Source organism: Pygocentrus nattereri, chromosome 1 (genome assembly GCF_015220715.1).
Source record: "Pygocentrus nattereri isolate fPygNat1 chromosome 1, fPygNat1.pri, whole genome shotgun sequence".
In the NCBI taxonomy this organism is placed as follows: Eukaryota; Metazoa; Chordata; class Actinopteri; order Characiformes; family Serrasalmidae; genus Pygocentrus; species Pygocentrus nattereri.
In genome coordinates, this window is record NC_051211.1 from 6959115 (window position 1) to 6973068 (window position 13954).

Genomic DNA, 13954 nt, shown 5'->3' on the forward strand with positions numbered 1-13954 from the left:
TTACACTGTATGTGTGAGCGTCTTTCTTGCTCTCTGCTGTTCAGACTCTCCTGGGACACAGATGTTTCTGTCTCGCTCCAAAAGCTCCGACTCCGGCTCCATGAGCCCAGTCCCGACCCCTGTTTTCCCTGGCCTGGCTTGTTTGGTTTGTGCATGTGGCAGCCAGAGAACGTTAAAATATCCAGCTGTCAAATACCAAAGCACTTGCTCAGCCTCTCTGCAGGCGCAGTTAGGAATCTTGTAGTAGGCTTGAAAAAGCTTCAAACTGGTTGGAGTACAGGCTTATTTTTGTGTGCGTGGCTTTAAAGGGGGATTCCACCGATTTTTCAAAGTTTCTGCATAATTAAATCTAAGTTATTCAGAGTGGTTTGATGTAAAACACTCAATTCTAAAGAATTTTACTAATTCTAAACAACTTAAATAGTTGTTCACAGTGGTAATAATAGGAACCTGGCATTCAAAGACTTTAATGACACTAAAACCTACTTTACAAACTTTTACATGGAATAATTACATATATTACAAGTAGAGACCGTTTTACAGTAGATTTGAGAAGATTGTGGCCTAGTTCGCTGGTTGTTTTGGATAGTAAATGAAATGACTATTAGAGTAGACATCAAGACGCTTGGTTCCTGTCACTGCCAATGGAAAGAAATCCAAGAAATCTAATGCGATATTAGATAATATTACATCAAACCACTCTGAGTGACTTTTTTTCTTTTTTCTCTAAACGATCACCTTAGGTATGAATTCTGAGAAAGCCTGTACTGACTGGTAGGAGTTGAGCAGGGTAGAATATAATAGGCCTGTCACAATTATTGTATCACACATATTGTCACAATTATTTGAGCTGGTCCTTATTAATTTCCAATGTTGTTTGCTTCACATTGCATCATATGTGTACATCACATCTAACAGAATGAATGGGCTGCGGTTTCATCAGTTGGATTGAGGCAAATACATGTAAATCAAAATGCCGTGGGTTTTATGAAAGCAATGAAAGTTTTAACTAATGCCTGGTGCTGTAGAGGGCAGTGGTGAGTAATACTTGTTTATTTGAGCTTGAGGGCTTTGTATCAGTTAGATGCTATAGTTAATGGACAGCTAGGAAGTAGCTAATCAGCCTCTTTGGCCAGTTTTAGGTAGTTTACGAGTTGCTTATGGTAAACAAATGGATAAAAAAGGTTCATCACAGTTATTTATGTGACAATGAATAGATTATAGATATTATTACAGTAACTACTGTTACTGTCCTTGTGTGACTGATACTGGCTGCTAAATTTCCTTCGGGATCAATAAAGTATCTCTCTCTCTCTCTCTCTCTCTCTCTCTCTCTCTCTCTCTCTCTCTCTCTCTCTCTCTCTCTATACATCTCTCTCTATACATCTTTCTCTCTCTCTCTCTCTCTCTCTCTCTCTCTCTCTCTCTCTCTCTCTCTCTCTCTGTATACATCTCTCTCTCTCTATACATCTCTCTCTCTCTCTATACATCTCTCTTTCTCTTTCTCTTTCTCTCTCTCTCTCTCTCTCTCTCTCTCTCTCTCTCTCTCTCTCTCTCTCTCTCTCTCTCTCTCTCTCTCTCTAGTCAGATAAAGATTGAATGGCCTAGAAAGTAATATATTGACCTACAAAGCTGAATTAGACCATATTGAGAAGTAGTGGTGGGTGATATGGCAAACGCATCAAAAGGGACATCTGCAAGACATTAGTGACACATGCAAACTGAGTCACTGTCCACTGATTCGTTGTTTAACTCTAATTGCAATTGGTCAAAATCTGTTTTATGATGTCTGTTGTTCCAGAAGTAACGTGTATATATAGTGACGTAATTCCCGACATAAATAGTGACATATCGTCATATTGCCCACCTTTACTGAAAATATTACCAGACTAAAAATACCCCTCTTATACTGTGTGGTTTATATAACATATTTGATGTATTTTAAGTATGTTCATGGTTAAAGAATGGGAGTGCTGTTCTAGGATCAGTCTTTTTTTACTTTATATTTAATGCAGTTACGTAGGTGGAGAATGAGCTCTTCCTAGATTAGAACCTTAACCACTGAGTCTCTTTGTAAATATGGACCTAGAAGTTTTTTACAGTCCTGCATGCTGCAACCATGACTTGCTAAATGTGATGCGTGTCTATTACCACTCTGGATATCTGATTTAATATAGATTTTTCATCTCAAAAACATTTTAATATGTAGACTTTTGCCTGTGTACTTCCATACCTCATTAAAATAAAAGGAAAAGAGTAGTTTTCATTTAGAAAGTTAGGAAAGAAGTGGTAAATGGTGAACCACAGTCATTAAATCATGTCTAATTAATGTGTGTCTTGGTTTATGTGTTTGCATCAGTCAACTTTGTTGAGTTTAATTAAGTCTAAATACTTGGTAGAAGTCCAATATTTCTGATTATTCTCATTATATACGTGTTATTTCACAGCTTTGACGTTGTCAATGTTATTCCGAAATGTAGAAAATAATACAGTTAAGGAAAATCTATGAGCAGGTGTGCTCATACTTTTGAACAGCATTGTGCAAAAGTAAGAGACATTTAATTTCCAGACTTTTTAACTTTATTACAGCTTACATTGTTTCCAGGAGACTCACTTTCATTTTTTTAACGAAATCTGCCGGGATATTTTTCCACACCTCCAGAGTTCAGTCTTAGAAGTTGTATTTTTTGCTTCTCATGATCTAAAAATCCCAGTTACATATTTAGACTCACCAGTCCATTAAGCCTCCTCACCAGATGTCCAGTTTCAATGTTCTAGTGTAAATTTGTTCTAGTGTAATGTTCTAGTGCAAATTCTCAGTGAGGTTCTTCTTGAACAGCTACACATCCTTTCATACCCATAGGGCCAAGATGTCTTCCCACAGTGGAAGGGTAGATGTGGATTGTTTTCAGATCTGAAGCAGCTTCATTTTCTCCTCTCTCTCAAAGATGAAAGCTTTAATTGCTGTTTATCTGATGGGGACAGTTTGTTGGTCTACCACGTCTTCTATGGTTGGTTTTGAAATAATTTGACTTTTTGCACAAAACTCACAAGAAACAGTGGAGCTTGATTTTTTTTTTTTTTTTTTTTTTTTTTTTTTTTTTTTTTCCCTCTCCAATCAATACAGGCTTTAAGTGCTGTTTATCTGATGGGGACAGTTTAGGTGGTCTGCAAGGTAGCTGCAAGTAGTAACTAAAAGTCTTATTTTTTCTGTAGCTTTTAATTGTTGGAAACTCGTTTTTTTTCTCTCACTTATTTTCCTCATTTTCTTCCTTATGCAGGTAGAATATAATAAATATCCCCTGACAGTGAATAATGTCTACTTGATGGCTGTTTTGGCTGGAAATTAAATGAATGAATGGTGGTCTCTGACTTTTGCACAGTACTGTATGTGTTAGTGGCTGCGTTTAGGATGGGGGGGGGGGGGGGGATGGGGGGGCTGTTGAAGGGGGCATTTGGAGTGTTAGAGGGCGAGTCAGTGCCTGAAGGGCTCAAATTCTCCGATCTCGTGGCCTCATATGAGTCTGAGACGGAAAGAGCCTGTACACTGAGTAGAGCTGTAGTCACATCACAGGACACAGCATGCAGCCCAGCTGACCATGTCTGTGTTTTCTTGTGTGTGAGTATTTCAGTTGAATCGCCTGTGAAATGGATCTGAGTCAGTTTCTGTCACACATTCTAGCAGTTTTTGTGGTACTTGTGGCCACACACACACACACACACATTCCAACACTGATTTACAGAACTATCTCTCTGAATGCCATACTTGAGGCAAAGACTTTATGTCCGTAGTTGTTGTTTAATTTGAATAATTTCTTGGCTGTCATTTTTCATTGCTTGGATAACACCCAACACGGCCTACACAGCCATTCATTTCATATGCCTGCCCTGAGCACCTAAATAATCTACTACATAACAGTAGCAGTTAAATATTTGAACACATCTGATTGATTATAAGGCTGAAGTCATATTGAATCTTGAATTTGCCTCTAAGACAAACATAAATCATGAAGTGGATGCTGAACTTATTTCTAGATCAGAATGTTTAAAGGGCTCATTTTGTGGCTTTTTTGAAAGAAGAGTTTGATTTAAGGTTTAAACACTGTTAATGTTTTAAACACACGTTCACTCCCTAGTCCATATGCTCTCTGCTAAAACAGCCCATTTTGAATCAATTTCTGTGATGTTACAAAAGCAAGAATGTTTGCATTCAGCCTACATCGAAGTTATTAGAAGAGGACTGCTTTGTAAATGAAGCACCTTATAGAACAGCCGATCAGAACAGAGGTCATTTACACCTCCAGTGGGGGTCATTTAAACTGTGAAATAAACAGCAGATAGTACAGAAACAAAAGATGACTTGGGCCCGAAACATGCATCGCACAAGGACACAGACTCAAATGACAGCGCTTGGCCAACATGTTGCTGTGGTGGTTAAAACACTCGGTACTGAAGGGGACGATAGAGGGCAAATTGGAGAGGGATCTGCTGTTATTCCAGCAGCCTCAAGAAGGCAGAAGAGGAGAGTGAGCTGCTTTTACCTCTTCTCTTGAAATGGAAATGTGATAATGTATGGTAGTTTTATGATTATGTAAGCCATCTTTGCATGAGACTCGTCTCTTACGGCAGTTAAGAGGAGCACGCTGGTGGTGGGAGGTGGCTTGAACAGGCTTGGCTGTCGTTATAGCGCCCCCTGGCTGTAATGCTCAGGTTGCAGCTCGCACTATCGCCACATTAAGAAATGTGTCGTGACTCGTTTTTCAACGCAACTATGTGTGAAACCCCGTCTGCGCAGTGTTTTTGCGTGAAGTATGTTTCGGGCCTTAGTCTGCACTATTTCTGAGTTAGTATTCAAATTTAAGAAAGCGTGTTCAATAGAAAATGTTGAAGCCTTTGTAAAAAGGTCAGGGTGGGGTTGTTTTTTTTTTGTTTGTTTTAGTCTTATCCTTGCCACTGAAGCATGTGTTTGGGCCCTCAGATGATGAGATTCTACATTTATTCAATTTGATATGCTGATTGTAACTAGAAATTTTGTATTAAATTGGAAGAGATTGCAAAATAAAAGCATCATCACAAGTGGTCGCAAACATTTTGGATCCTACTGTGTTAGTCGTAAAGGCACAGTGACAAGAACAGCCTTTTGAATTCTAAATAATAATGAAAGATTTTAGAAATGAAATATGACTACTTTCAGTACCTGAATCTTGACACACACCATAAATGGGCTTATGGTGTGGGGCAAGAAAACAAGGGGGGCATGTAAGAGCCCATGTTCTACTTTTTTTTTTTTCTTGAGGTTCACTTATATAAGTGTTTTGTTACTGTGCCTTTAAGACTCATATATGTGTAAATGACCTCTGTATGCTGAACTGTGTTGTGCAATTTGGGCAGACACACTCCTTATAAGATCAGTGGGAGTGAGTGGGCCTGAAATACTCTAGGCTGAATGTGTGGACTTTAAATGCATTTCCTGGCATCACAAAAACTGTCAATTCAAAACCGTCTGTTTTTCCATCATAGTTTCAGTAGATGAGATGCGTAGACTGGAGAGTGAAGGGTGTATCATGAACCATTAGCATTGTTTATATACCACATCAAACTGTTTCATCAAATAAAGCAATCCGTTTTTAATGAAACATGCCTGAGAGGACGCCACAGGTCTTTACTCTTATTCTTAACTTTGGAAAATAGTAAAATGATATGAAACCTATGTGAGTAGGTGTGCCCAAACTTTTGACTTGCAGGGTAATATACTCTGTCAAAGTCTGTGATGAGTGACTCTTCTAAACCTCTCCAGACTGATCTTTATTCTCATCAGTTGAGCAGTTTCATGTTAACTCCAGCTAAGGCCTACTGGGTGTCTCGTCTGTCATTCTCTTTTATTCTGTCTCCTTCATGCTGTCTGTGTCTAATTCTGACCGGTTCTAAAATACAGCTCTCTCGGTTTTCTCCCTTTCATAATCATCCAGCCGAGTGCTATGGATTAGACGAAGGTAACCTTACTTCTCATGTTTTTCTGTCATTTTCCTTCCTTCCTTTCTTTATTTCCCCTTTCTTCTTGTGCTCGTGCTGCTTGCCTGTGGTGTGTTGTGATAGAGTTAGGGTCATGGCTTGGACTGGTCCAACTAAAAAATGGTATGAAGAAGATTTTTATGTTTGATATTTGATATTTTGAGGGGTGGACAAAATAATGGAAATGTCTCATTAAGTGCTCATGCTCAGTGGCCATTTTATCAGATGCACCTACATTAGTTTTACACTTACAGGCTGTAGCCCATCCATCACTGGGGAAAAAACCCCAAGAGCAGGAGGGAGAAACTCTGAGAGAAGATGGGAACCATCCTCCATGCTGGTAGAAACCAAATAGCAAAGCCATAAGCCATCAAGAGCAACATGAACAGAGGATAAGATTTTACAATTAATATATAATTGAGGAAATATAGATTAAAAAGAGTCTATTGAAAATCAGAATATGATGAAATCAATATTAGAATATTGAAAATTAGAATAAATGATACTTCGTACCAACTGTGTGTGTTTTAGTGATAATGCTCATACAGTATGTAGCGTGAAAATTGTTTTTGACTTTAGTGTTTAAGTTATACTTTTTTAATCCCACAAACGGGGAAATTCCACCTCCGCATTTAACCCATCCTTGAAGTGAAACACCACATACACGCTAGTGAATGCACACGCACTAGGGGGCAGTGAGCACACTTGCCCGGAGTGGTGGGCAGCCCTATCCATGGCGCCTGGGGAGCAATTGGGGCTTAGGTGTCTTCACCTCAGTCATGGACTGTCAGCACTGGGGATCGAACCGGCAACCTTCCGGTCACAGGGCCAGTTCCCTAACCTCCAATCCATGACTGTCCCAGTTTGTCTATCTGTGTTTGTGGTTTCTATCTAGGGACAGTTCAGAATTCTATATTGTGCAGTCTAGGTCCATAATCAGAACAGTGTGCAGCTATATTTGGAGTTAGCTGCAGCGCTGCACTACTAACCTTAGAGCTTTCTAGAGTCTGTTGAACCGATGAGGGAAATAACTGAGGAATCAGCCAATCAAAACCCTTTTCAGAGAGTTGATAGTTAATAGTTATGCTCAAACATCATCTCTCAGTCAGTCAGTGATATTGAGCTGTTTCCATATCCCCGACAACACTGATGCGCTTGTACCAGCACTACACACACAGGGTCACTGCTGTGTTGAGAATGATCCACCACCCAAAAAAGGGTCCTTAGGTGGTCCTTTCTGTTCATGAGTGGGCTAAAGGAGGCTAGTAAATTGTGCATCAACAGATGGGCTGTAATCTGTGATTGTATCTACAAAGGGCACCTGTGTGGTCATTGATAAAATCTGAGTATTTAATGCAGTTTTTCAGTTACTTTGTCCACCTCCTGTACATATGATTCATTTTTGTGATGGTGTATTGGTCACTCAGCATGATTTGGGCTGATACAGATGTTCACTGCCCTACTATATCAGGAAGTATGAAGTTAAGATCGTTCATAACTTATAACTAGAAATGAAAGTAGCAGCTCAAAACCTGAAAAAGTCATGAATTTGCAGCTTTGCATCATTAAGCTGTAGGAATGCATTTGCTCATTATAAACGAATCTTTTTTGGTTAGCATGAAGTTTAGTGCAAGCATGTTGGAAGTAGTGTCCATTAAACTGAATTAAGCTGCTCCATTCACAGTGACGGCTGCTTACTTACAGAAATGCATTGCTCTGTTTTCTTTATTTGTGTGCAGCCAGGGATTATGAGATCCAGCGTGAGCGGATCGAGCTGGGCCGCTGCATTGGAGAAGGTCAGTTTGGAGACGTCCATCAGGGGATCTACGCCAGCCCAGTAAGCATCTCTCTCTCAAAACCTCCCCTAAGAACATTCCTAATCAGAACAGGCTGACCACACGGTTGAAGCCTTTGCCATTCACTACACTTTGTTTTTATGTGACGGTATTTAAAGAAGGTTTCAACCCATAATTATCATCATAATAATTTTGAGCGAGTTTGGAGGAAGTGAATGGCGCCAGAAAGACGGTAAGCCAAGGCCGAAATTTCGGTTTAAATGTCCTGACTGCAAAACAGTGCTGTGGCAGTGCGTGACTTACCAGAACTTCTCTGTAGAAGAAAACGGTGGATTATATAAGCATATCATGCTTTTACATTTAAAGTTAAGTTTTCTTACAACAAGCTGTGAGTAGAATGCTTCTTTAAATTGTTAAATTGTTGGCCCTTGACATTTATTGCCTACTTTGTTTGACAGAACATTTTCTCAAGTAACAATAAAAGCTGTAGGCCATCTTAACTTTTCGTTGTCTAAGCATTTCATGACAAATGGGTCAATGAGAGGGGTTCAAAATTGCATTAATGTACATTAAAGTCAAGAACGTTTCCTGTCTACTTACCATTTTGGGGACTGAATATTTTGTTATGACAGCAACATTTATGTTTCTTGGGACATCCACTCACATTTCAGTGGCTTCTTGTTAATGCAGCTTGTTGAGAGTGGACATAAGCATGTGATTGAATGGTTTGTGCACTCTCTGATTTGCAGGAGAATCCCGCTCTATCCGTGGCCATTAAAACGTGCAAGAACTGCACCTCAGACAGTGTGCGGGAGAAGTTCCTGCAGGAAGCCTGTGAGTATGGAGTGAATGGTACAGCCCGTGCTTGTTCACTGTGGTCCATGACTGTTGTCTGTCAGCAGACCTGATCAGTGACAGAATACATGTAACAGTGTTATGTAATCAGGATGTAAAACCATATTTTGTTACAGTTACATTATAAAAATAGGATGTTTACTAGCAGGATTTCATTAAAACCTAATCTCACACACTTCAGGATGCCGAAAATGTGACATTTTAATCGCTCCCTGTTGGATTTTTGCCCACTTTCACAGCTGACATGCACTCACGCCACCAATTTCTAATATCTTTGTGGTTGGCATAGCAATAGCCAAGCTAACCAAACATGCTGTTTCTCAGTGGGCAGGACCATCAAAGAGCAGGTATTATTGCAGCAACACTGATGTGGTGGGGGTGAGTTAGTATATGTTGCGCTGGTACGAGTGGATCAGATACAGCAGTACTGCTGGAGTTTTTAAACACTGTGTCCACTCACTGTCCACTTTATTAGACACTCCTACCTTGTTCGTCCATCGGAGATGATCGCTCATCTGCTGCTGCACAGTTTGTGTTGGTCATCCTCTAGTCCTTCATCAGTGGTAACAGGACGCTGCCCACAGGACACCGTTGGCTGGATAGTTTTGGTTCTCAGTCCAGCAGTGACACTGAGGTATTTAAAAACTCCAGCAGCACTGCTGTGTCTGATCAACTCGTACCTGCTCTGTGGTGGGCCTGTGGGGATCTGACTGCTGAAGAACAGGGTGAAAGGGGACTGATAAAGTATCAGAGAAACAGATGGACTGCAGTCTGTAACTGTAGAACTATAAAGCGCACCTATACAGTAAGCGGAGCTGATAAAACGGACAAACATAGAAACAAGGAGATAGTTAGGTTGTTAAGGCTGATCTGTGTGGTTGATCAGCAGAAAACATTTTTGGCATCTCATGTTTGCTTCTTTACTTTTTTGCTGGAGATACAAGGCTAAGAAGTGGCAACTTGTTCCCCAGAAGTCAAAATTGTGCAGACTACATGCCTAAATCTTCACACACTTACCTAAAACTGTGTCAAGTTGTCAAGTAATCTCAGACAGACTTGCTTGTGTTGGGCAAAAAATGGACAAAAGTACATCACATAGCTAAAAAGCCTAAACTGTGTTTATACTTTTGTTCATGTTTATAGATGACTGTCATACAGAGTCATAAACCACATAAACAAGTCTATTAGAGATCATTAACCCCACAACTTCAGTGCAAAACAAAAGAACCAAGCCTCAGACACCAAATGTTAAGTTAAATTAAAATAACATTATTTATTTTACTAAAATATTCCTTTAAAGCATTTGAAACCAAGGCAAACAGACGTACATATTTGAGTCAATGATGGATGCACAGACGAGATGAGAGTATCTCATCAATCTCAATATTCACATGTCACAGTGACGATGCGGCAGTTTGACCATCCTCATATTGTGAAGCTGATTGGTGTAATCACAGAGAACCCAGTCTGGATCATCATGGAGCTCTGCACATTGGGCGAGGTGAGACTCTTTCATTGGCTAAATTTTGACTGGCACACTCAGTACTGCGTAAAAATCAGATGCCACCCTTCTTTTATTTCATTTAATACTGGCAAAAAGGCCATTAATTCAGGAGAGATTTCTGAGGATATTAGGTATTAAATAAACCAATCGATTTTGATTTTGAAATCAGATTTCAAAATGATTTATTTCACTTGTAAATCATTACAGATCAATGCAGTGAACTCTAATTAAATGAGCATAAAGTTTATTATGTAATTAAGCTTTGAAATCAGATTAATCTTTTTGAATCACCTTGTATATATAATATAACATAGATATGTGTTTCTGCTTTTCCCTAAAACTGAAAAATAACTTGTGCTTGATAACTGGAAAGTAGATAAATGAAGTCTGATCGCAGTACTTTGTTTACCTGTTACATGATTTATAAATTGTCAGTCTGCATCTATGTTGTCAGTCTCTTGGCTTTGAGTTAACATTTTCAGTTTGTTTGTTTGTTTGTTTGTTTTTGTTCTCTTAGTTGAGGTCGTTCTTACAAGTTAGAAAGTACAACCTGGACCTGGCATCACTGATTCTGTTTGCCTACCAATTGAGCACAGCCTTGGCGTACCTGGAGAGCAAGAGATTTGTGCACAGGTGAAAATAAACACAATCTCTGAAGAATAAACTGCTTCACCTTCAACATTCAGAATCACAGATCTCATACTATTGTGAAATTAGGTGCTTGTATTCATGTTTGTCTCTATGTATTTTTTTCTACAGGGACATTGCTGCCAGGAATGTCTTGGTGTCTTCCGCAGACTGTGTGAAACTTGGAGACTTTGGACTTTCCAGGTACATGGAGGACAGCTCCTATTACAAAGGTAATACATCCACCACACCAACACCAAGTCTACCAAGTGTAGGTCAATCACAAACTATTTCATTCTTAACATTAGAATGAGAGACGGTTTTTGCTTTGAGGATGTAGCGCCCTCTGGTAGTTCATAGTAATGTTGCACCACTATAATGCTTAAAATGACAGACGTCTAAAGACAGTAAACCATATATTCACAATCTCCAAACTATATAAATTTACTTCTAAATTCAACAACAGTAGTTTATCCAGTTTTCATTTTCTTTACTGCCATATATCCCTGAGGTAAACTAAAACGTCATAGAATCAGAAATGTATTTTTAATTTATTTGATACTTACAGCCAAACAGCTTCTCATTGTACATACAGTCAGTGAAAGTCTGCAGTCTGGTCAGATTGCTTTTAGGCTAGAGTAAATAGTATTGGTATTTTTAATTTTACAGCTTCCAAAGGGAAACTGCCAATCAAGTGGATGGCACCAGAATCCATAAACTTCCGTCGCTTTACCTCAGCCAGTGATGTGTGGATGTTTGGTAAGTGTAAGATATTGTAACTTATGTTGAGAGAGCAGAGTAATGATATGAATTACATTTTTCTTATTTATGTATCACATGAAGAGGTCTTAAAATGAGCTTAGTAGTGAGAAAACTTTTATGAACCCTTTGGCAGTATTAGGATTTTGAATGAAATGTCATGTGGTCTTTGTGAAACATAAAACATTGTATTTTACAAACAAAACACATTTTACACTGCCATGTATTTTTTAGGAAAAGGCTTACAGGGAGTGTCTCAGTGGGATTACTCAGTGTTTTCATATGCTTGTGGAAGTTAACGTTGACTAATTAGATATTCTTCTTTAACTACTGTTATAAAAGATATTTTTCTTTTTCTCTCTCTTGCTCACTCGTTCTTTCAGGTGTGTGCATGTGGGAGATCTTGATGTATGGCATTAAGCCCTTCCAGGGCGTGAAGAACAACGACGTGATTGGGCGGATAGAGAATGGCGAGCGTTTGGCCATGCCCCACAACTGTCCTCCCACTCTCTACAGCCTGATGACCAAATGCTGGGCATATGACCCCAGCAAGAGACCCCGCTTTACTGAACTCAAGACCCAACTCAGGTTAGCCTGGCCTCTCTGTGTCCAGCAACCATATACACCTGTACACCAGCACATACAGATATGCATATGTAGAGCTGTTTAAAGGGTTCAAAGGTTCATGCATAAATTAATCATTGAGATGTAAAGCCCTTCAGAGTGGTTTGATGTGAGGTACTACTGATTTTTTGTTTGTTTGTTTGTTTGTTTGTTTTTTTTACACGTCTTTATTATTATTATTTTTGTTTATATCAGTTTCTTTACAGCAGTGCTGATAGGAACCAGAAGTCACAATGCAAATATATACATTTAATTTACTATGCAAAACTATTCATCTCATCTCAGTTATTATTGTTGATCATAGAATAGGGAAGGGAAAGACTTTGCACTAGATGTTGAATCTTTGTTGTGAGGATTTGATTGAACATTAGTGAGGTCAGGTACTGATGTTGCATGGGGCTTGGCATTGGGCAAAATGGCCTTGGGCCCATGTGCAGCTCTGATTGTATTACATCTCTATGGAAATTTTTCAAGCTGTATGTATACAGTTTATATAAAGAGGTCAGCAATATGTGCACTTTGAAGTAACTGAAATTCAAAGGTCTGGTCCACTGTTGGACTTAAATCTATGTATTATTTCTGTAGCAGGGATCTACTTGTGTTTTATTAGAAGAGGAATGGTTGGCTATTCAACACCAGGGGTCGCTATTTTATTCCTGAAGGCCGTTTGCCAGTGCGATACTTCAGCTCTCTGTTTGGAAAGTTGCATTTCTTTTCCACCCTGATTTCAGTGCAGTAAACATAGAAGAAGAAATAGAAATTGCTGTTTTTGGTTCGATCCTCACACATTTGCTTGGGGGCATTGTCCTTAGACTAAGAATGTAAAGAGGACGTCCATAACATTACAAAATCTGAGAGCCACTAAAATGCCCAGGGTCCCAATAAAGTTCATCTATAAGGTGTAGAATTGTGGAATACGTTCTCCATAAACAGTTTTGTTGTCGGAGCTCTGCTCAGGCCCTTAGGAGATGCCAGCCTGTCTTCGTTAACCTCTGGCTGGGCTCCAGGAGCTGCAGCTCTGGTCTGGGCCGGAGGCTAGGGAGCATTGGAGGAGGACATGCAGACTCAAGAAGGGCTTTATTAAAATGGCTGCTATCAAGAGAGCAGTAGGGCTTCACAGTAGGGACAACAGTTAGTGAAGTGAGAGGATGCTGTGATGGGAAAACATTGGAAATGTGGGAACTAAATGGATTGGTGTTTCCTCATGTTTTGGGAATGTTGTCTCTGTGGATGGATGTGCAATACAGTGTCAGAAAAACACAAGCAAGTCTGTGTGAAATGAACAACTCAATTTTTTTAAGAAACTCTGTGATTAAAGCATGCTGTTTGTGTGATGCTAATTGGTAAGAGGTAAACCTCCATTAGCCTAATAGCTCCAGTGCAGAATTAAAGAAGCAATCTTCAGACACTTCAGACACTTGACTGATGAACTACAGTTCTATGCTAAAGTCAGAGATTTCTTATTAGGCATTGAGTTCATTTTTCACCATCAGGTATTTCACAAACATGTATAACAAGACAGTTGCACAGAAGGACCGACTATAATATCAGCTATTTTCAGGAAACTGTAGAGATATTTTTCCACACCTCCAAAGTTTGCAGTTGGAAGTTGGCTGTATTTCCTGCTTCTCAAGTTTTTCTAGTTACAAATTTAGACTCATCAGTTCCTCACTAGATGTCCAGATTCAATGTTCTAGTGCAAATTTTCTTTTCTCAGTGAGGCGTCTTGACAGCTACACATCCTTTCAGACCCATAGCGCTGAGTCGTCTTCCCACA

General features: G+C 39.4%; 1 protein-coding gene across 19 annotated transcripts in view; it reads left to right on the forward strand.

The window, feature by feature from the left end:
• The window catches only part of ptk2aa (protein tyrosine kinase 2aa), a 194414-nt gene that overhangs the window by 156989 nt on the left and 23471 nt on the right, over positions 1-13954 (forward strand). For 13 of the 19 annotated variants that reach the window (XM_037547061.1, XM_037547201.1, XM_037547093.1 and 10 more), the window contains 8 exons: positions 5970-5993; positions 7752-7849; positions 8558-8642; positions 10064-10164; positions 10685-10800; positions 10927-11027; positions 11464-11553; positions 11937-12141. In XM_037547061.1, the coding sequence (XP_037402958.1) occupies positions 5970-5993; positions 7752-7849; positions 8558-8642; positions 10064-10164; positions 10685-10800; positions 10927-11027; positions 11464-11553; positions 11937-12141 (820 nt within the window). The remainder of the gene's footprint in view (positions 1-5969; positions 5994-7751; positions 7850-8557; positions 8643-10063; positions 10165-10684; positions 10801-10926; positions 11028-11463; positions 11554-11936; positions 12142-13954) is intronic. The other 6 variants (XM_037546838.1, XM_017700584.2, XM_017700585.2 and 3 more) reach the window with 1 other exon arrangement.